Genomic DNA, 22,113 nt, shown 5'->3' on the forward strand with positions numbered 1-22,113 from the left:
ATTTTCAAGTAGTGATTTTTTTATTTCCCCTTCTTTATTAGGAGATCTCTAAAAAAAAATGAAACTTGGCGTAACAATTCCGAAATTCATCCCTGACAGGAATCGAACTCCGGTCGTTGGGGTGCGCCAGTGCGACCCCAACCACTGGGCTAAGCCCATGTTGGAGATCTCTGAATCCTTGGATGGATAACATTCTTCGACTGTGAATATTTGTGCCCTCTGGCATCCCTTAGTTGCGCACAGCCTCCATTTACAAGAAAACTTGCTCGACGACTTTTACAAGTGCTTGGTACTCCCATTTTCCGTTTGGTTCAAAGGATTTGAGGGGGGGTGAGATGAAATGTGGTTATCTTATAGTAGTAATTGTTAATAGTACCAGTTGTTAACAGATGCTAAACAGGCGTTTCACAGCGGTTATCCTTTTTTAGATGAGATGAAAATCTGAAATAAGAGCCTGTAGTCTAAAGTAGACGTGCAAAAGCAAAGATTTCACTTGTTCCCTCTATCCTACCAATGATCGATCCAGCAACACGTGAAACATGGATGCTTCGATGGATTAATTATTCTTCCCATGGTTTCTTTCCGGCCTCTTCTTTCTTCCGTTGCTTCGTCTTGCGGCTGATCTCCTCCGGCTTTCGAGCGTCGAGGCGTCGACACCTCGAGATACAAGGGCTTTCTGTTGTTGTCTATGTTTGGAGCATAGGGTTCTTCTTTGGCTCCGATACGACAGACAGATCGATATTTGATCGTGTTCGCTAAGGTACGATTGCAACATGTGCGGCTCGTGTAAAATCTGCATGTCGAGCCGCATCTGCTGACCACGAGACTCGACGTGATATGATCTAGGGCGCGTTTGGTAGCCTGGGTCTGATTCGTGGCTCACTGGCGCAGCCATGCAAGCACACTTGCGCGTCCAAAACGAGCCACGGGTCGAAATTGGTCTATTGTTTAGTAGGTCGGGCTGCATCGGCTGGGCCAAAAAGGACTTTCTGTTTGTTTGCCTGTAGTCAAGCCCAAAACTCGATGAAGATGATATTAGGCATATTTGGTACCATCCAGGCATGTCTACGGTTACCTCTTCTCTACGACGGGTAGCCTTACCATGCTCTCACCTCCCATCACACAGAAATCACAGTTCATGATAGTTGCAATCAGTTCAGCAAATCATCCCTAGCTACTAAGAATGGTAGTTCATAACACGATGCTCCCTAGCTACTACGAATTGCAGTTTATCATAACGGGGTCGTTCAACATACGGGGATCGAAAAGGGTTCGAGAAACAGGGGATCATAGGGGGTTTTCTTCTTCTTCGCTTCTTCTTCTTCACTTCTTCACTTCTTCTTCACTTCTTCTCAGATGGTGGTGTTGCCTCTCGCTTCCCACATTGCGTCTGCACACTCTTGCCTCTTCACCTTCCAGGCATCATTGTCGCTTGCTTCCACGCCATGACCGGTCTCCACTTCATCAAAACTGACAACCTCTTCGAAGAACTCATCATCGCCTCAACCTAGGATCCAGTTATGAAGAATGCAGCAAGCAAGGACCAGCTTTACCTGAGTGTCAAACGTGTAGAACGGTTTCTGGTCAAGGACCTTGAACTTGTTCTTCAGTGCAGCAAAGGCCCTCTCAATGGTGACTCTAAGGCTTGAGTGTCTGATATTGAACAACTCTCTCACATTGAGAGGTCGGTGCTTCGCAGAGAACTCGTTGAGGTGGTACCTTGTTTTCCTGAAGGGAGGTAGAATTCCAGGTCGGCATGCATATCCAACATCTCCAAGGTAGAACTTGCCGTCAGGGATTTGCAACCCATGAGGCCTTGACAGGATGTCGGCCAGGATGTAGGTGAACCCTCCCACCCAACAAGCATGTAGGTGAATCTCATATCGAAATCCACAGCTGCAAGAACGTTCTGGCTGGTGTAGTGCTTCCGCCCGCGGAATGCTGCAGAAATTGATCTCGGTACCTTTGCAGTGACATGAGTACCATCAATATCCCCAATGCAATCCTATAAAAAGATTAGCACACAATCAGACAGTAGAACACAATCATGTTTTGTCACAGTAGTACACATCAGATAGGTAGAATGAACATGATTTTGTACTCACCCTGAAATAGGGGAACCACCTGTAGCTGTTCTTGATCTTGGTTGGTGTGTTCATTGATGCTCCCCAATTGCGTACAACACATGCTGGAAGTACCTAGAGATAGTCTCCGTGGATCGCCTGAATGTGTTATGGATGACTCTGAACCTCTGGTTATGACCGACGACATGAAGAAACATTACGACTTGTTCTTCGATAGAGGTGTGAATGCTATCAGTCAGCATTGTTCCCTGAACGTTTTCACAAGTGCATAGAGGGGGGCTCTTCTCATCCGTAGCATCTGGATGGCCTCTACATCGTTGCAGTTGTAGATGTTGTTTAGGTTTGCAATCATCTCCTGATCTCGTTGTATCATAGGTTCGGAAGTCACACGAGGAAAAGCAGCATGCCTAACTGCTCTCTTGTGCACCATCAGGATCCAGGCTTGTACGCAAATGATGAGTGCTGCGGCGTGATGCACAAGCTGGAGCTGGTCGGTCTACGCAAACAAGATCTATGCATTACGAACGGTCTTATGGAACCCAACTAGTTCTACCAACATGAATCTAACACTACAGTAGAGCAGAGGAGTTTCCACTTCCCTCCATCATGGTGGACGAAGGACAGGGCCGAAAGCCGCCGCAGATGTGCGCAGGCTCCGCCGCGGCTGGAGAAGAGGACCCTTGTCCGACGCCAGAGACCGAAGAGCGATGCGCGCTGCCAGATCTGGGTCACCTCCGCCGCCGGTGCGAAATTTGGGGGAAGGGAAATTTTGGGAGGGGGGCTAATGGAGAGGGTAACCGAAGAGAGAGGTTACCCCTACCGTTGCCGCGCAACGCCGCTGGGATTTCGGCTTCTCCCGCCATGCCGAGGCGGAGCTCCCACGCGAACGGCGTTGTCGATTTTCATCTCGCCAGGGCCTGGCCCTGGAGAAACTGTCAAACCGGACGTTCCTCCGGGGCCTGTCCCGGGGCCGGGTACTTTAAAACTCGTGCTATGCAAGAATGCGACTGCGCCCAGGGAACTAAACAGCCTGAAAAATGCTGGGCCGATGTGAGCCAAGGGGCGCCCAGGCTACCAAACGCGCCCCTAGCTGCTGGCCCATTGCTGTATGCACCTAAACTAAACGCCATGGCGTACAGAACATGATAGGAACTTTGGTTGTAGGATCCTCCATCATGATCCGATGATATATCTGAAGCTTCAGCCTGGAGCACTAAGGGCATCTCCAGCGGGCTGACACATTTCGGACGTCCGAAATATCCGTTTGCGTCGGCCCGCGGACGCCATGTGGCCCAGGACGACCGTTTCGTCGGGGATACCTCCAGCGGCGCGTACGCATTTTTTAGCGGGGACATCGTCAAGCTCGCTAATGGCGTTTTACGTCCCGTCGAGGACTGTCGCTGGCGATTAACTGTTCCCGCGCGACGACGATCATTCCCGCGCGTGCCCAATACATTGACAAGTTTTTCCGGTGTTTCGCGCGCGCTGGAAACGCCATGCGCGCCAACGCCGTTTCCCACCCCACCGTGGCTATATATAGTGGACACCGGTGGGGGCGACGGGCACACCTCAAGCTAAACCCTACCATCCATCCATGGCCGACCACATTAGTTGGGAGCACGTTGTTCAGATGTGCCGCCACCTCCACCCGGAGGAGGAGGAGGAGGTAGTCGCCGCCGGCGTTGAGGCCCAGGAGCTGGACCTGGAGGCGGCGGCGGTGGAGGTTGCGGAGGCGGTGGCGGAGGCGACAGAGCGCACCGAAGGGCGCCTCGCGCCGACCAGGGCGGAGATCGCGAACGCCATGGCCGAGCTCGCCGACGCCAGGGAGGAGCTCGCGGAGGCGATGGTGGCCCCACCAGCGAACGTCGTCATCCACGACATCGCGGATGACGACGCCCTCGTCCCGGGCCGCTTCGACTGTGCCGGCGACCAGCTAGTTCTGGTCGCGTCCTTCGAGACCCTCAATGGGGACACCCAGCGCCGCCAGGCTTGGTTGGCGGAGGAGGAAGCCAACAGCTATGCGATCGCCATGGCTGGGGGGTTACTGTGCTCCGACCTGGACTCGCTCCAGCGGAGGGGCCCTTCTCCTGCGCGGGTCGAGCAGGATAACCGGGAGCTGGCGGTCGCCATCGCCGCCAAGGACGAAGCGGTGGCGGAGGAGGCTAGGGACAGGGCCCGCTTCGTCGCCCAGATGGCGGGGTTGCAGGCGGCGGCCCATGCGAAGGAGGAGGATGCGGCGGTGCCCTAGGCGGCGGAGGAGGTGGCGGCGGAGGAGGCGGCACTCCTGTGGGACTCCTCTCTGGCTGAGTCCCTCGAACGCTGCAGGCGGGAGGGGGTGGCCAAGCTGCGGCGTGCCCGGCGTGCGGAGTGCGCGAAGCGCTCGCGCTTCGACGATGGCGCCGGGCCCTACGGCGGCCAGTAGTAGGCCGCGTGACTGCGAGTAACCGAGGCCGGTGTAGGCCGCGCGACGGCGAGTAGGTACGGCCGTTGTAGTTTTAGGTTAACTCGACTAACCATCTTTGTAAAATATCTTTTGCTTACATAGTCACTGCCGATCGGGTCCGAATGCACCCAACGCGGACACTTTCCGCGACCGCGGAGACGCAAACCTGCCGCATATTTGGGCCAGGTTTGCGTCTCCGCGGACGGCCCGGTCACTTTGCGTCGCCCCGTTAGAGCAGGACCCAGACGCATTTTCAGTCACGGCGGACAAAAACGGTCGCTCAACGTCCGTTTGTGTCGCGCCGCTGGAGATGGCCTAACGAAATAGGCTGGCATCACTACTATTTCCTCTTAAGGAGAAATCATGACACTACAGTATATACTCCCTCCGATTTTTTTTTTGACTCCGATTTAATAAAAAATTATATTAAATCTGAGGCAATTAAAAGAAATCGGATGGAGTAGCTATTTCACTAAGGATAAGGCAGAAAGCTTGAGGAAATAACCTTTATGTATTGGTACAGAAATCAGATATGTTTTTAAACCTTATAATTATGATCTCACCAGGTCGAGCTCCATATGTGCCAGTGCGAACTGCTGCACGTGATTTTGAACATAATCGATGCTTTCTGAAAATGCCTTGTGCCACCTAGGCCCTGGTATCGCCCTCTCCTCACGCATGTAACTATGGTAGGTGAAAATTTCGGGCTCTCGCTTATATATTCTCCACACCCAAAGCTAGCTTCGGTCATTGTTTTGAAGAAGAGAACCTTCTTTCTTCAGTGGAGCCACAGGTCAGCAATTTGGTTCCCATGGAACTAGGCAAGAACAGAACTTGGAGACCTAAGAAAGATAACACAATCATAAATTTGACCTCCTGTCGGTATTAGGAATGGGAAACATCGGGAGTAGCAGGTTATGCGACACGGTTGGCAGTGGCAACCGTTGCGGTGCCACGGGCGCAAGACTGTCGAAACGTCGTGGCGCCCGATCACGGCGCTTGATCGACCGGTTGGTCTGATTTACAGGCTTCGAATGGACGCTTGAGGCAGCTGAGACCCTCAGTGGCCTTGGCTGAATCTGCAGCTGCCTGTACGAGCGCGTCTCAACCACTCGATGGGCTAAAATGGATGGCTCCTATTAACTTTTTTTTCCGATAAGGATGGCTCCTATTAACTTAGGGGTACTGTAAAGGTTCTTGAATTGCAAATGATCCGGGCTACCAACCACAGCCTACAAGTGACGATTTCTGAATGTGAGTCTACACCCCCATCGATTCATTTATTAATTTGTGTCCTTTCCTATTTCCCTTTCGTCAATCTGAATCTTCAGTTTGGTGCTCTGTTTCTGCAGAGTGGACAGTGCATGTTCTTTGAGTGGAGGGAAGGATATGCAGAGCTCGTCGTTGCCAATTTCGCACTAGTTCCCCACTGCCCCTCCCACACGCAGACACAGAATCCTGTCGTCCCTCATTGTCCGGTGCCGGCACTCAAAGCGTATGATCTGTTCTACTGCTTGGCTAATCCCCTGAATCTGGGACAACCGGTTTCCAGTATCTCAGCTGTTGTTGCTTAGAGCATCTCCACTCGTCCCCCGAACAGGCCCCCAGCGAGCGTTTTTTCCATCCGGACGGCGAAATTCGGCCCAGTCGCGCTCCCGGTTCCTCGTTTTCGTCCGGATTTGTGCCTAAATTCATCCGGCGATCCCACGCCCCCCCCCGGCCCCCCGGGGAGCGCTCGGGACTCCGGACGAAACGAAATCGCGCGAAACGGCGAGGAAACTTCCCGCGCGTCTGGTGGCCCCAACTTGTCGGCGAGAGAAACCGATCGTCGTCCTCATCGCATCGTCTTCCGCGCGCTGTAAAAGCCTGCCGCCGGTCTGCATTCGCCGGCCACGCGGCGAGTTAATGTCGTCGTCTTCCGCGCACGCATCGTCTTCCGCGCGCACTAAAGGCTGCCGCCGGTCAGCTCGCCGCGGACGCGTCGCAATCCACGCGGCATTTAATCCCCGCGCCAGCCACGCCTATATACGCCGGTCCGCTCGCCGCGAGGCGTACCCCGTGCTCCACTCTCCCTCCACTCTCCCTCTACTCTCAAGATGGCGTTCTACGACGACGACGGCGCAGCCAACAACGGCTTCCCCCGCCGGTCGCTCCACGCGTGGGAGGGGCACCTCCTCCACCAGGCGGGGTACCCCTGCCCGCCGGACACGAGGCCTCCCGGAGGCGGCTGGCGGCTAAGTGCTGGCGGCGTTCCAATCCCGCCGCCGCCGCGGGGCCATGCCCTCGACGTCGCCATCGAGGAGGCGAGGATGACGATGACCGACGAGGAGCGCGCCGACCCGCGCCACCACCCCGACAACTACACGCGGTGGAACTCCTACTTCCTCCAGCGGTGGGAGCGGGAGCTAGCGGCCTACGACGGCCCGCCGCCTCCGCTCGCGCGCAACAACGCCGCGGGCCGCCGACGGTGGTGGAGCGCGCCGAAAGGACGTTGGCGAACGTCCTCGCGCACATCGAGGGCGGCAACTACCCGGTGCTCACGATGCCCCCTCTATCGGCATCGAGGGCATCGGCGAGCCGCCGTCGGGAAGCGTCCGGCAGCCACGGCGCATGGCTGCCAGCTCGTCGTCTTCCTGGATCGGCGTCAAGGTCATCCTTGGCGCCGGTGAAGAGGGAGGAGGCGACGCCGCCTTCGACGCCGGTGCGCGTCAAGAAGGAGCCGGCGTCTCCGCCGGCGACCGAAGGCGCAGCAGCGGCGCCCTCGTCATCCGAGAACAGCCTTCCGCGCCGCGAGCGGCCGGAAGAAGACGAAGAAAGAGGCCGCCGCAAGCCGCCTCGCAGAGGAGGAGGCGAAGCGCGCGGAGGAGGCCGCGATGGCGGAGGCGATCGCCGTGTCGCTGCCGACATGGAGGAGGAGAAGCGCGCGGACGACGCCGCACTGATCGGCCAGCGCGATCGGCGCCGCCGGAGGCGGGCAGCAGCGGCGGCCGCCGGACCGGCCGCCGCACGCCAACTCGCCGCCCGCGCCGCTCCAACCGCCAACGACGATGTCGCGCGGTACCGCCGTCCTGCGACACCTCCATCCGGCGTCGCTGTCCCCGTCGTCGACCTCGAGTCCTCCGACGACGGCCGGTACAAGCCATCCCGGGGTGGGGAGACGCCGGCGGCGGCAGCAGCCAGGCCGCGCAGCCGAAGGCCAACGACGACGGCTCCGACGACGACGGCGACGGCGACTACACGGTGTTCTACCGCCATTTGGGCATGTAGAGCGCCGTGTTTTAAAATTAGCGTTTGAATTCACCTAGCCGAATTCGAAATATAGTCGAATTCGGCCTCTATGTATGAACTCCGCCCGTTTTAGTCTAAATATCATTAAATTTAGTCTATATTCACCCGAATTTAGCCGAAGTTTGTCAAGTTTCCGTTTTTTAAATTCGCATCGTCGACTACGCCTGGGCACGCGGCTGGGAAACTACTGCCCCCCACGCCAAATCTTCCTCCAATCCGGACGAAAATTTCGCCGGATTTGGGCGTGGGGAGCGCCAACGAGTGGGGATGCTCTTATGATGCATTGTCTGTCCAGGCTGGGCACGTGCTTTTACATTGTACTCCCTCCATTTCATGAAACTTGTCTCAAGTTTGTTTAAATTTAGACGTATCTAAATGCTAAATGATGTCTACATACATCTAAATTTAGACAAAGTTATGACATATTTCATAGGATTGAGGAAGTATATGAAACAACTGGCTATAGAACTAATCGGGGTTGCATGATGGTCCTGCGGTACTGTCTGCACAATGGTTTGCACTAACGTAACCACATGAGTTCATTATTCTTTTATTAATTTATTTCAAATTATGCAGTCACTAGTATGTAGGTTTAACTCGATGGAATTAAAGCGGGACGAAATCCTATTTCCCTTGATGAAATTCAGATGTCACAAGGCGACGAAGTGGAAATCATATCAAACACTACAAAGGCACCACCGGGTGAGATAAGTAAACACCCATGTGCGAGGTTGCGACGTGCTACTGTTTCCAATTTCCTAGGGAAACAGAAGACCGACGCCTGTGAATCTGTGATGCCTCGGATTAGGAATTTTTTATTCCAAGCGAAACTCGAGAGCAAAGCTTTAATTTATTTTAGTGATACTACAGTATTAATCATTTGTGAATCCGCTGTAATGTATGGGTATTATGCTAGTATATACTATGTAGGTGGCGAACGGCGTGCCCTTCCTTTTGGTACCGCAAGGTGCGACCTACTTCTTTTTTCAGAATTTGCTACCGGCAGTACTTGCGTGGCAGACTGGCAGTATCAACGTTGATAGATCTTCAGAACACATGTGCGCTCGTAGAACTTACACATTTACGCCATTAGTTTGGGATCCACTGGCCATTATAAAGTGCAATCCACTCCATGCCTGAAATCGGCCTAGCTACTTGTTCCTCCTATTGTGGTTATCCAATCTGGCCCACGTAGCACTTGGGGCGTGCGTGCGAGCTAGCAGCTAAGTTTCTCCTCTAGCCATTTGAATTTCAGTGACTATTTAGGATGTCATATTATAGTACTAAAATGACGAAGTATGGCGCGCTTGGATCTTTACCGTGAATTGATGCTTGCATCAGCGGCGTTGTTGGAATGACTGGCACCGGGAAGCATGCGAGCTGAACAAGTATGACCAAAAGCCACATGCTCGACCAAAGTTCTACGAAGCGTCACCAGTTCACGACACGGTAGTTTCTAGTAGTGCAAGTCTTGTTAGCTTAGTATACTCGTGTTCCTCCTATACTAGCAGTAAACCTTCAGAATCATAAGGACAGTTCCTGCCGCAGATTCGTTGATGCGCACCAAGTAGCTTCAACATATATTGTGTATACGATCTATTGACTCCATATACTATTGCATGCATCGATGTGTTTCAACACTGACGTTGGGTCTGAGGTCAATTCTCTGAGAGGAGACAGGCCAGGAACATAAGAGATTGGGAGGCGGCCAAACTAAAACCCATATAGGGTTTCTGTCCCTTCATCGGTTACACCGTCAGTCTGCTCCATCTTCGGTGGCCGTTGGTCCACCGAGGTATGGTGGACCACGACCTCTCATCGGCGAGAGTGTTTATGTTCTTTGTTTGAGTTGTTTATCAGTGTTTCTTTCAGGATAGTGAGGCGGCAACTACTTTTTAAAGTCAGAATAAGATCCCCATAGCTGGCATCGCCTATTTCATAGGTGACATCGACAAATTACTATTGACATTCGAAAAATTTATCTATAAATTACTTTTAGGAAAAATATACGCAGTTACCACTTTGGAAAAAACTACTGTGAAATAGTTAACACGATAAATTAGAATTACCCTAAAGAATTATGCTCCAGAATTACTCATGGGTAATTGAATTACGGTTGAATTCAAAAAAAAAAGTCGAATTGTCCATGTGCACCATGAATAGTGCCCACGGACGCTGATGCCAACAAAAGGATTCAGCTTTTATTTATAGTATATGCTAGCATAAATGTCTTTGTAACCGATAATGTATATTTTACATCACCAAAGCAATTATATATCACTTTTTTCAGTTTTTGTATCATCTGAAAAATTTCTCAAAATCTTGATGATGTAAAATACATCGCCTATTTTTCAAACATGCGATTTAAAATACATCGCCACCCTTGGTGATGTATATTTCACAATTGCAAACATATAGATGAAACTCATATCAAAATAAATTGAAAACACAAATAAAATCCAAAAAGTACTACATATTACATCACGCAAATAATTCATCATTATTACATGAATAGTTCATCATCAAGTTGTACACAAATAAAAACTCTCATACATGCATAGTTTATCACAAACGCTCAAAGTTTAGCACAGACACTCAAAGTTCATCCAAACCACATAGTTCATCACACAATTGAACGACAACCACCACTCCTTTGTTTCTGAAACCATGTCCACCACTTCTCCATGAGGTTCTTCTGAAGATCTTCATAGTTATATTCACCGCGGATTTCGTGGTAGCAATCAATGAAGCGGGCAACGCCGGTTGCGCAAACACTAGTTGGCCCAGTAACTCATAGTGAAAGTCGTTCAAATCTTGACCGCGCGTGTTCTCAATGATCATGTTGTGCATGACCACGCAAGCCATCATGATGTACAAAAGGATCTCTTGGTCACAAAATTTCGCATGACCTCTCACAATAGCAAATTGGTCTTGCAAAATCCGAAATGCTCTCTCCACATCCTTCCTTGCTATCTCTTGAGCATAGTGAAATTCTTGTTCTTCCTTACATTTGGGTTTGTTGAGAGGCTACACAAATGCAGCTAACTTCAAAAAGATGACATCTGCAGGGTAGTATCCTTTGTCATAGGTCCGGACGATGGCCACGAATTCCACCGATGACGTCTCTACCATTGCTAGCTTTGCAAAGAGTGGTGACCTTTTTGAAGGACATCGATGTTATAGTAGGAATCTGGCATCCCAAAAAAAACATGCCAAATCCATGTCTTTTGATCGGCCACGGCTTCAAGAATGATAGTGGAGTCCTTATTGTGTCCTTTAAACTGTTCATGCCAAGCTGCATGATAGTTCTTCTACCTCCAGTGCATGCAATCGATGAAGCCAACCAAGCGAGAAAAACCACGCGCGGCGCTGATCGCCAAAAGTCTTGTCGTGTTTTGAGCATTGGGATCTCTCAAGTACTTCGTACCAAACACATCCACCATAGCAACAATAAAACGCTTGACACACTTGATGGCTTGGCTCTCACCCATTGCCAAGTTGTCATCAATGAGATCCACATGAACTCCATATGACATCATGCGCAATGTGGCGGTCTCCTTTTGGAATGTTCTATGTCCAAGTTGGTTGGCTGCATTCCTCCTTTGCTCAAAGAAGGTGCCATGCAACTTCATTGACTCTGCACTGTACTTGAACAACTCCGTTCCCATCTGAAACCAGTGTTGGAAGTAGCACACGGGATATATAGGTGACTCGATGAGAGGACAATTTTCGCCTAGAGGAGATGGCAAGCTCCACAACCACTTATTCAAGCTCCATGAAAGAGAAGCCCATGCATCTTCATAATTTTGCTCGAAGAAATCACCGGAGAACCAACCACCAAGCCAACTAGGAAGTCACCATCCAAGATCAACAAACTCACGGTCTCTCATTCAAACAAATCGTAATATAGAGCTCAACTATGCAAGGATGCAAAGACAGAACACCAAAAATCCTTCACACTCAAATCCTACCAAAGCCAAAGTGCTAGGGAGAAATTAGAGAGGAATAACAAAGGAGGAAATCAAATAATGACTCGAAGATCTACATCCTAAGACTTCCCCTCATTTATAAGAGGAATTGATTGTTGGAGATTGTAGATCTAGTTTTCTCGTCTAAATTTCTCAAGAAGATGCAAGAATCATAGGAGGGAAGGGAGATGAACCAACCTTTTAGAGGTTCAACAATGGAGTATTAGAGAGATTAGAATGGTTGACCTAACCTCCTCAAGGAGGAAGAAATGTTATTTATAGTCCTAGGGAGAAAACTAGCTGTTTGAGGGGAATCTTGCGACCCAATTTGGCTGTAAGTTTGGCGATGCCGAGCACCACGTTGGATGGTTTGGCGGACAAACTGGCGAACCAGAATCGCCGCTGGAATGGATACTAGCACACAAGGTTGGACCGACCAAGTTCGGCGGGACGGATTCCTCGCCGGTTTGTTTCCGACGAACTAGATCCATTTCGGCGGCCGTCGGAATAACGCTTAGTACAACCTTTCGACAGATACCAAAAATTTCCATGGATGTCGGTTGGTTCCGACGGTGATTCCGACGGCACCGGTTTGCCGGTTTCGTAGAGGTTCTTCAAAATGCAGTTTTCTCAAATGAATTAAACTCTCACGATGTTCCCGATCTTCGATTAAGATGAAACCAATTTTATTGAAAAGATAACCATAAATATTAGGAACTAACAAATAATATGGTTTACAATAATTTAGAGGTGAAGCCTCTCTACAAGACAAACCGGTAAAAACAACCAAACTCATAGAAGATGCCTACGAGGTTTTCGATGAACCTGAGCTTATTGAAAAGCTATAGCATGAAGAAAGTATAGTAAGCTAGCACGATGTAGATCTTGATTGTTTGAGAAACAAATCCATATGCAGGATTTGGTACGATGGGTTGTGATTTTTTTTTATTTAGCTAAGGATGCCATGATCAAGGAAGGTCTCAAACATTATCATGTACAATTATTTGCTGCAACAAAGAGACTGCCATGATGACGTGAGAACAATCACATGATCATTTAATTTTTTTTCTTTCTATTTAAAAATCATTTAATTTTTTGTCCTTGTATTTTTTTTTTGACGTGAAACCTTGTCCTTTTATATTAGGGCATGTACAGTGGTAGGGAAGACGCCCCTTCTCTTAGTAGTTTACGTCATCTATAGAAGATGATAAATGGAAGTGATACAATACATTATCTTTTATCGTTATCCCTTACAATACTTACAATAAATGAGAATTAATTATTTGTAGCACAAATTACGTGGCTAAGGGAAAAACAAGTGTTACAATGGGAAAATAGTCTTCTCTTATTTCATAAGAGATTAATGCTTGGCTAAGGGAAGATAAGTTTCTCTTTCTTCCTTCTCTCTCCTCCAACTAAACAAAAATCCAACGTAGCAAGTGTAAGAAAAGGCTGACAATCTAACATCATTCCATTGTACATATTCTTAGTGGAAACAACCTAAACTAGAATAAGAATTATTTGAAATTCAAGAATACAGTGAGCTTAAGATACAGCCGAAAGCTTTCTAAAGAGATGAAACCGAAGAAAGCAATACCATGTCATCTTGCAAGGAAGGATATTAGATTGTGGTGACAGAGTTTGTACAACATCGATGCCAAATAATTATGAAGTGGCATGCACTATCCTAGATGACATAACAATGTGTATAGCAACAAAATAATTTAAGAGTGAAAATGGTGGTTTTTTGTTTCTTAAGAATCATCAGCTTAGCATGTACATGTATCTAGATAAAGTTGAACAACTTTTTCAAAGACGGAGGGAGCAGTAAATTTTATCCCACAAAATTCAAAAGTTACCTTAAAAGAAGTGCTCGCGAGGCTTTTCTTGAAATGAAGTAGATTTTGCCATACAAATTCCAAAAGTTACATTAAAAAGAAGTGCTCGCGAAGCTGTGGTTTTCTTGAAATTCGCTCTTATCTTATCTTGAACCTCTGAAAACTTACCTTCGTCTCCACTCCGCCGCCAGTACGACCTAGGCACCTCGTGCGCCGGCCAACCCAAAGGTCGAATCCACCGCTGACGCCTGCCGTCGCTCCACGCGCGTCGCCGCCAGTCACGCCGGCCTATCTCATCGCGTACCTCTGCTTTCTGCACCTCCGCAATCTTAATTTGGGGATCTAAGGAGGGAGAAGGAGGGAGAAGCAGGGAGCAGGAGATAGTATTGGATGGAGGATTAAATTTGGGGGTAACTGCTTGTGATTACTTAGACCCAAACTGATTAGCCTCCACAAAGTTTTGCTTCTTATCTTTCCCTACTATATTCTGCGAATTAATCAGCAATATGTGCTTGCTTACGACAGTTTCCCACTGCAGATTACAGCATGCTTTCCTTGAGATATGGAACGCCTGCATTTGGTCTAGTGTTGGAGAGAGCCGCCGAGGTGCATTTTCGAAAGTTCAACTCTGTAGTGGTGAGCTCCAGTTGCCTCTGTACCATCTTTGCTTCCTGAAAATTTGGTGGTACTGGTGCTAATCCTGATTACAACCTTGTGGCTGGAGCACAGGTGTGTGGTGCCAGGGGTCCGAGACCAAGGTATCCTCGAGTGTGGAAAACAGATAAGAGGATCGGAACCGTTTCCAAGTCGCAGAAGCTTGTCAAATGTGTAAGGTTCTTGTACATTCCGCTGTTGCGACTGTAATTAGAGTCTGTATATATACATTCGTTTGTTGCTCAAAATGTGTAAGGTTCTTGTACATTCCGCTATTCCGCTGTTGCTCATTCCTGCTAAGACGATAGATTACCTCGAAACTGCATGCCTGCACATACACAACTGCTCTCTACTTCAGCTTTCTGATGGAACTCCACAAGTTTCAGTGTCTCTAGTCATTTCGAATTGGTTCGAGTGCACTTCTTATTCCGAAAAACAGCTTCTGTCCAACAGAAATTACATGTTGTTTATTGTTTTCGCACCAAGAGTTATGTCCAGTGTTCCGTTTACCTCATCTTTTGCAGGTACAATTTGATTCGTTGAGTGGTTTCAAATCCCTAAATCTTTTGTCTTCTCCTGCAGATTAAAGATTTGTCTAATGTAAAGGAGGAAGTTTATGGTGCTCTTGATTCATTTGTTGCATGGGAACTGGAGTTTCCCTTGATAGCGGTAAAGAAGGCATTGCATACGCTTGAGGAGGAAAAGGAATGGAAAAGAATAATTCAGGTATTCACTGGGAGTTCCTAATTTTTGGAGTGATGCATTGATTATTTTGTCGGATATGTTTTGAACATGTATCTCTAATGAAATTGTTGCTGAATATTATTTCTCTACCAAAGGACAAGTCTTGAATATGTAGAGTTAACTCCTCCCCTTTAATAGTATTCCCTTTTTGGTATCAGTAACACAATTGCGTAATCTCCCATCTAGGTTATCAAGTGGATGTTCAATAAAGGTCAAGGGAAGACCATGGGAAGCTATCAGACTTTATTAACTGCTTTAATTGAGGATGGACGAGTTGAGGAAGCAGAAGAGCTATTTGGAAAGATATTCTCGAGATATATGGAGGGTTTGCCCCGTATATTTTTCATGAAGATGATCTCCTTGTACTATAGTTTGGGGTCATACCAGAAGATGTTTGAGGTAGGAAAACTAAATATACTATTTTTTTCAGTGTGCAAATCTTATAGGTGTGGATTTGCACCATTTGGTCCTACTTGCATGGAGGGACAATAACTATAATGCTGCAAACTGTCCACATGCTTAACTGACGCATAGTATAATGTGAATCAATATTGTTTTTATTTTCTACCTAACTGTGTGCTAGTATTAAGAGAATTGGAGTTTGAGTTGGTTGTCCTCTTCATGGTATTGACCTTAAACTGTGATTGTATCAAAATATTCTTTTGTGGTAAAAACGCTATGTTTTAAATATGGGTATGAAAATGATGCTTACATCAATGGTTGTTCCATTTTCTAACCATATTATGTATCCGTCGCAACTCATCCAGGTTTTTGCTGATATGGAAGAGCTGGGTGTTCGACCTGATCGTTCAATTGTCAGGATGCTCAGTGTAGTATTTAAGAAGCTAGATATGCTGGATAAATACGAAAAGTTAAATAGGAAATATCCACCTCCAAAATTTGAATACCGATACATCAAAGGCAAACGCATAAGGATAGCTGTTTACCCAGATGATAATATTGAAGAGATAACACAGAGAAACTCTGGCACAGATGAACTGGAAGAGGCAGAAGGCATAGACAGTGACAATGAATTTGAAGAAGAGGCAAGCACAGGCCTGGACCAAAATGTATTAGGTGATGCAGCTTCTGGAGACCTTGAAGTTGTATAGCTCAGAGCTTCAGTTTGGTGTTTTCGTGCCTGGTTCATCAGAGCTGGTAAGAGTGAAATTGTCTATTGATCTAGTTTTGTGCCATGAAATCTTAAAATGCTGTCTAGAGAATGTCTGAATTATTTCGTTAAGAATTTGTGGGACATTGGTACATGATACATGATATCATTTTACTGGAAAGCAAACAAATATTTTTGAGAATGTAATGCAAGGTGTTTAATTAGCATGGAATTGAAGAATGTAGAAGACTAGATCAAAATTAGGTATGCAGTGTAAGGTGTTTAACACTGAATTGGAGAATATCATGTTCGATCTGAACAAAAGAAGCTTCTTCAAGTTTGTATCTGCATGGTGGTTTACTAAATCAGCATTCATTCTACGTGCACATTGTTCATGCTCCATGCAAATGCTTCATATAGGAGTTACACATACATGTAGACACTACAGCATGAAACTTGCTCACATTTCTGATACCTAGCACGTGCAATTGTTTCTGCCCTTTTCAGTTGTGCCGCAACTTGTTCTATAATGTTGCAGTTTAGTCCAGTGTTGCCATAATTGGAAATGGACAAAACAAATGGCAGACTGCAGATGTTCTTCTGATATTATAGTATGTTTTTCTAATAACCTGGCAGTTCGTTTCCAGGACAGGGTTTAGTTATTTGCTTCAGAAAGATTTTTTTGCTAGCTAATCGTGGTTGACGTGATGCAGGATACAGTTGATACAGCAAGATGTGTTGTTAAGGGAGAGAAGCGCATTTTGATACACAGCAAGGCTTCACCATGTGATGCTACAGACATCAGTGTTCGATCTTCCTGAATTTTGTTATCGAACTGTATGGGTTTATATCCTTACTCTGTGAATCCATGCGATGATGTCCCTTCAAACATTCATGGATGTGGCCTTAATGTTCAGCTATTTCAGGCCAGGGTGAAGGCAGTTTGTTCTCTAACGCTGAAATGTATATTGGTATTAGTCGTAGGACTAGACATGCAGTAGTATCTCCCCTTGAAATGAAATGGCTGTAGATGAATTTTCTGCAGATATCGGTATTATCTTAAATTTTCCCCTTTAAAGGAGGTGAGGCCAATTGAGAGAGTACTACCAAGGTGGCAGCCTATGTGGTCTCGCTTCTGGGTCCTTGGAAGAGAGATCTCAGACGAGGAAGAGCTTCCTTGGGCCTCGTCTTGCCCCAGATATGGCCCTTCCCATGCAGGATTTCTTCAATTGCGGCTAGGGTTTGTCTAGCTTGGTGGGTAGGTCGTTGTCCCATGAGCGCGCGGTGTTCGCCTCGGGCGGTTCAACCGTTGTCTGTTGCCCTTGTTGATGGTGTAGGATTTTCTGGTAGTTCCCTCGTGGTCTTTTTTTTGGGGGGTGCCAAATTCGCTCCAGTGCACTGGCGGAGTGTGGTACGGAAGATAGGGAGGGCCAATTGCCTTTAACGCCAAACAATCACATATAAGGTATTTCAAAAAATTGTGACTATTAAATAAGCAGAGAGAATTTCCATATAGAGGTATACTGATATTGTAATATGTTAACATAATTTAGTATGAGAGCACTGGTTCAGATTTAGTACTTCATTTTGTCTTGGTTGTTCAACTTCAAACAATGCCAATGGTTCATGTTCAGGGCCGGGAGAAGAATCTTCAGTAGTTTCACTTGCATCATCTCATTTTCTTTTGTAATATGTCATGATGGTTTTATGTTGAAAACTTGAACCAAAGCTACCTAACGGATTATACAAAAGCTAGTAGATGAGTTTTAAGCTAAGCAAAAGCATATGAATTATGGTGTATGTGTAGCGCCCAAATAAAACTCCAAATATCCCAATCGGCATACATCAATTTATTGTTTGAGATCACCACACAGCAAGAGGATTAAACACTCGATGATTCGATTTCTTGAATATATTGCTCGATCTGATGCTCCACGGTAGCGGACACGCCTGAGCTATGGTGACCATCACCATCTGATTTTGAAGCTACAGTTTGGTTCAATTCTTGATGTTAGAGGAGCTATTTTGGCTGGATTGAGCTAGCGAGAGAAGAAATAGTGAGCTTGGCCTTGGGGATTCTGAGGTATATGGAAGACCTACTACACATAATACATGGGGAATTTGGGGAACGGGGGAGCTGCAGAAGAATCAGAGTGAAACAGACATAGGAGGAGGTAGGAGTAGTCGTAGGACTGGCCAGATGGGCTTGGGCCATATACGCTGGTAATAGTAATTTGCATTTTTAGAAGACTGGGCCGGAGCCCAGTATGGCCGATGTGATGCTCCGCCAGTGCTCCAGTGGTATATCAAGTTAGGGTTTTGGTTGTGTTGGACCCTATTCCCCCCTTCCTAGGTTGGTAGTGGACCAACGAGTGGAGTCTGAACTAGTTTCACCCTCCACCCTCGTGGATGAGGGCCACGTGCTCCCACTCCTCGATCCACCATCATTGTCTGTTGGGTTGCGGTTGTCCCTCAGCCTGACCTAAAAGCCCCTCCTACTTCCCTCGCTTCCATTACTTGAGTGGAGATGGGTTCCCGTGGGAACCCTAGATCCCACTCGCTCATTCCCCGCTCCCTCTTAGACCAACGTCGTGTCACCATCCTCCTAAACTCTAGATCTAATGAACCCACCACCGCGCTCGTCGTGGACCGGGGCCACAGCAACAAAAGAGCGCCCAAAAAATGCCATTACAATGAGTATAGCGAGGACAGGAAATCACCCCGTGGATAACCCAGTGTCGCATATAAGTGGAGCCAGCCAATACCCCTACGTACATGTGCTCACACCCGTTCTAAGCCCACGAAGACCATGATGCCAACGACGCGAAGTCCTGTTTCCACGTTGCTCCAACCGACCTACCTGTTGGGCTACACCAAGACTTCACGAAAACTTCCTGGTACATCGAACTAAGACACATGGCCAAGACTTAACGTGCAAGACTACAAAGACCTATCGTGCAACATGGAGACTCGTACCACCAACGACTATATATACAAAAGCCATCCGTACAGAAGGGAAGGTTGCACACATCTACACCAAGTCGATGTTGTAGAGATCCATAGCCATATACCCTAGGTCCCATCTATAAACCTCATCGGGTGCATCATCACTGCGTATTTGATCCAAACATGTTGACCCGAGCCCCTTGCAGGTAAAAATAAAGCTTTCTCAGATCTCCGAAGCAGGATTAACTTTGGATCGTGAAAACAATCCTTCATGAAATAGGGGTGCATGCGTCATACTGATCAAATTTATACCATCATGAGATCTCTAGATACTCTGAGCGAGGATTCAATTCCATACTTCAAGAAGGATGGGTTTGATCTCGTGCGGAACATATAAAAATTAGGAGAAAAACTTCTCTCCCCCATTTCGCTCCCCCCCCCCCCACGAGGGCAACGATGGCACCCAGCCGGCCTCCGTCCAACCCCTCCCCCTCCCAGCTCTTCCCTCGTCGCCGCCAAACAAAGCCTTGGTGGCACCAACACCAAAATATTTCCTTTCCTTGGGCGCGTGGAGGTTGGTCGGTGCCCCAACCTTCCGGATGGCGGTGCTCCTAGGCAACGCAGGCATGACTCCGGCTGGGCGGTGACGGTACGGCGGCGCGGCCGTGGGATGCTAGGTAGCGCAAGATGGTAGGCAACGGTAGGGAGCCACCGACCTATCCCATTTGGCGCAGATCTAGGCCTTTAGGGCGCCATCTGGGTCGGGGAAGGCGGGTCTTCCATGCGCCCTACGTGTTCTGCATAGCAGTGATGTAGCTCGAGCAGGGGTGAGCGGTGATGAGTCCAAAAAGCGACATGTTTTCCACTACATACACATATACTTTTTTTGTCTCATTACATGCTCTGTCTAGCTCTAATTATATTCTAAATGCGTGATTACAAGTTATGATTCATTTTAATGGGAGATTTGTGCAACTAATAGTTTTAGTAGAATTTTATCACTTTTGCTTGTCATTGGTGTGTGTAGGTGTTATTAACATTTATGGAAAAAACATAAGGAAATGAGCCAAAAGGGAGGTAGTATGGAGGAGTTACAGGCACCGAGACTTGGCCATTTCAATGGTGGAAAGAAACAAATTGTCAATAAAGATCCAAGATCATGATGTTTTAGATCTTGTCCATACGAATCCAGTGAGCCAAAGAACACCTCAATCGGAGTTCGTATGAAGAAATGGCGTCCAAAATACTGCAGGAGTCCAAATACTTAACGACTAGTGGTACGGTCATCTATGACAGTACCGGATGCCCGTACCACCTGATGGTGCTCGATACAAGCAGTTGAGAAAGCCCAAGAGGAAGGTGTGATGAGCAAATCAGCAAGTTTTTCCTCAGTAAGAAACCAAGGTTTAATCGACCAGTAGGAGAAAAGAGTGACTTCTGAAGGTGTTGCTGGCTGACTATTGGCAGGGCGCACTACCGGCATCATCAACAACATGAAACCTGCACACAACACAATCGCAATACTTTGCCCCAACTCACAGTGAGGTTGTCAATCTCACTGGTTTTGCGGAATCAAAGGATTAAATCTATCGAGTGGAAGGAGATGTTTGCAGTAATTAAAGAGAGCAGAGCTTGCGGTAAGTAAATAGAGCAGGATTGCAGTGGTTGAATTTATCAGTGTAAAAGAAAGGACCGGGGTCCACAGTTCACTAGCGGTGTCTCTCCATAAAGATAAATAGTGTGTTGGGTGAACAAATTACAGTTGGGCAATTGACAAAATAAAGATTATACATAGCAAGGCGACTACTATGAGATTCGTTTGGGCATTACAACATAATACATAGACCGTAATCCAACTGCGTCTATGACTAATAATCCACCTTCCGGTTAGCGTCCGCACCCCTTTCAGTATTATGTTGCAAGCAACAGATAATTGCATTAGGCATTGTGTGTAAAGTAAACAATAGAATTACCCTCGGATAAAACATTGTTGTTTCTCCCTAGTAGCAACAACATATCTACAATCTTAGAAGTTATTGTCACTCTCCTAGATTACTAGAGGCATGAACCCACTATCGAGTATAAATACTCCCTTTTGGAGTCACAGACATCTACTTGGACAAAGCATCTACTAGAAACGGAGAGCATGCAAGATCACAAATAACATATGACATCAAATCTCAACCATAGTATTCAATATTCATCGGATCCCAGCAAACACAACATGTACCATTACATAAAGATGATGTTGATCATGATAGGCAGCTTACAAGATCTAAACATGAGGCACAAATTGGATAAGACAACCATCCCTACTGCTATGGACTCATAGTCCAGGGATGAACTACTCACGCATCACTTCGGAGGCGGCTATGGTGATGTAGATGCCTCCGTCGATGATTTCCCCCTCCGGAAGGGTGCTGGGAAAAGCTTCAGAACCCTCCCGAGATGGGTTCTGCGATGGCAGCCGCGACGGAACTTTTCTTGGATGAAGACTCGGGTATTTAGGTTTTTCCCGAGATCGTGAATAAATATGCGGAAGGGCAAGGTCGGTGGCCACCTGGGGGGCCACACCACCCCTAGGCATGGGCCCACCCTTGGCCGCACCATGGAGTGGCCTAGCCACCCTGTGGTCGTCCCCCCTTCGGACTTCATCTTCGTTACGATAAAATATTGACTTCGGCTTTTGTTTCGTCCAATTCCGAGAATATTTCCTGTACAACTTTTCTGAAACCAAAAACACCAGAAAACGGGGAACTATCACTGTGGCATCTTGTCAATAGGTTAGTGCTGAAAAATTTATAAAAGTGCAACGAAGTGTAAGTAAATCATAGTGGAATTGGTGTAAAATAAGCATGGAGCATAAAAAATTATAGATACATTTGCAACATATCACCACCCTCCGCCGGGATCATTTCGTTAAACCGAACAACAATTGTGAAGACCCTATATCTGGTGCGGGAGTTATCCGAAAAGAAAAACCGACCTCCAGGACCCTATATAAGAGGGGAAAACCCTAGCAACCATCACCAATTCA

General features: G+C 47.3%; 1 protein-coding gene across 4 annotated transcripts; it reads left to right on the top strand.

Moving 5' to 3' along the window:
• The first annotated feature begins 13,745 nt into the window (after window positions 1-13,745).
• LOC127298643 (pentatricopeptide repeat-containing protein At4g21190) lies at window positions 13,746-17,174 on the top strand. Of its 4 annotated transcripts, none has more exons than XR_011744690.1 (8): window positions 13,746-14,031; window positions 14,147-14,257; window positions 14,351-14,449; window positions 14,858-15,001; window positions 15,206-15,418; window positions 15,787-16,177; window positions 16,638-16,741; window positions 16,844-17,174. XR_011744690.1 is itself a non-coding variant. In XM_051328488.1 (7 exons), the coding sequence occupies exons 2-6, from the start codon at window positions 14,168-14,170 to the stop codon at window positions 16,129-16,131; spliced, it is 891 nt and encodes a 296-aa protein (XP_051184448.1). In that variant the 5' UTR covers window positions 13,747-14,031; window positions 14,160-14,167; the 3' UTR covers window positions 16,132-16,177; window positions 16,844-17,174. The 4 variants fall into 4 exon arrangements, 1 of the variants encoding a protein (XP_051184448.1); XR_007849994.2 differs by having other exon boundaries at window positions 14,160-14,257; window positions 16,669-16,741; XR_007849993.1 differs by having other exon boundaries at window positions 13,747-14,031; window positions 14,160-14,257.
• The last annotated feature ends 4,939 nt before the right edge of the window (window positions 17,175-22,113 follow it).

Source organism: Lolium perenne, chromosome 5 (assembly GCF_019359855.2).
Source record: "Lolium perenne isolate Kyuss_39 chromosome 5, Kyuss_2.0, whole genome shotgun sequence".
Lineage (NCBI taxonomy): Eukaryota > Viridiplantae > Streptophyta > Magnoliopsida > Poales > Poaceae > Lolium > Lolium perenne.

What these genes read in the sequence shown, in the direction of transcription:
- LOC127298643 (XM_051328488.1), top strand. Translation starts at nt 14,168, where the DNA reads ATGCTTTCCTTGAGATATGGAACGCCTGCATTTGGTCTAGTGTTGGAG. An exon ending in GAAAGTTCAACTCTGTAGTG is followed by an intron (nt 14,258 to 14,350) that starts GTGAGCTCCAGT and finishes GCTGGAGCACAG; the next exon opens with GTGTGTGGTGCCAGGGGTCC. An exon ending in CATACCAGAAGATGTTTGAG is followed by an intron (nt 15,419 to 15,786) that starts GTAGGAAAACTA and finishes CAACTCATCCAG; the next exon opens with GTTTTTGCTGATATGGAAGA.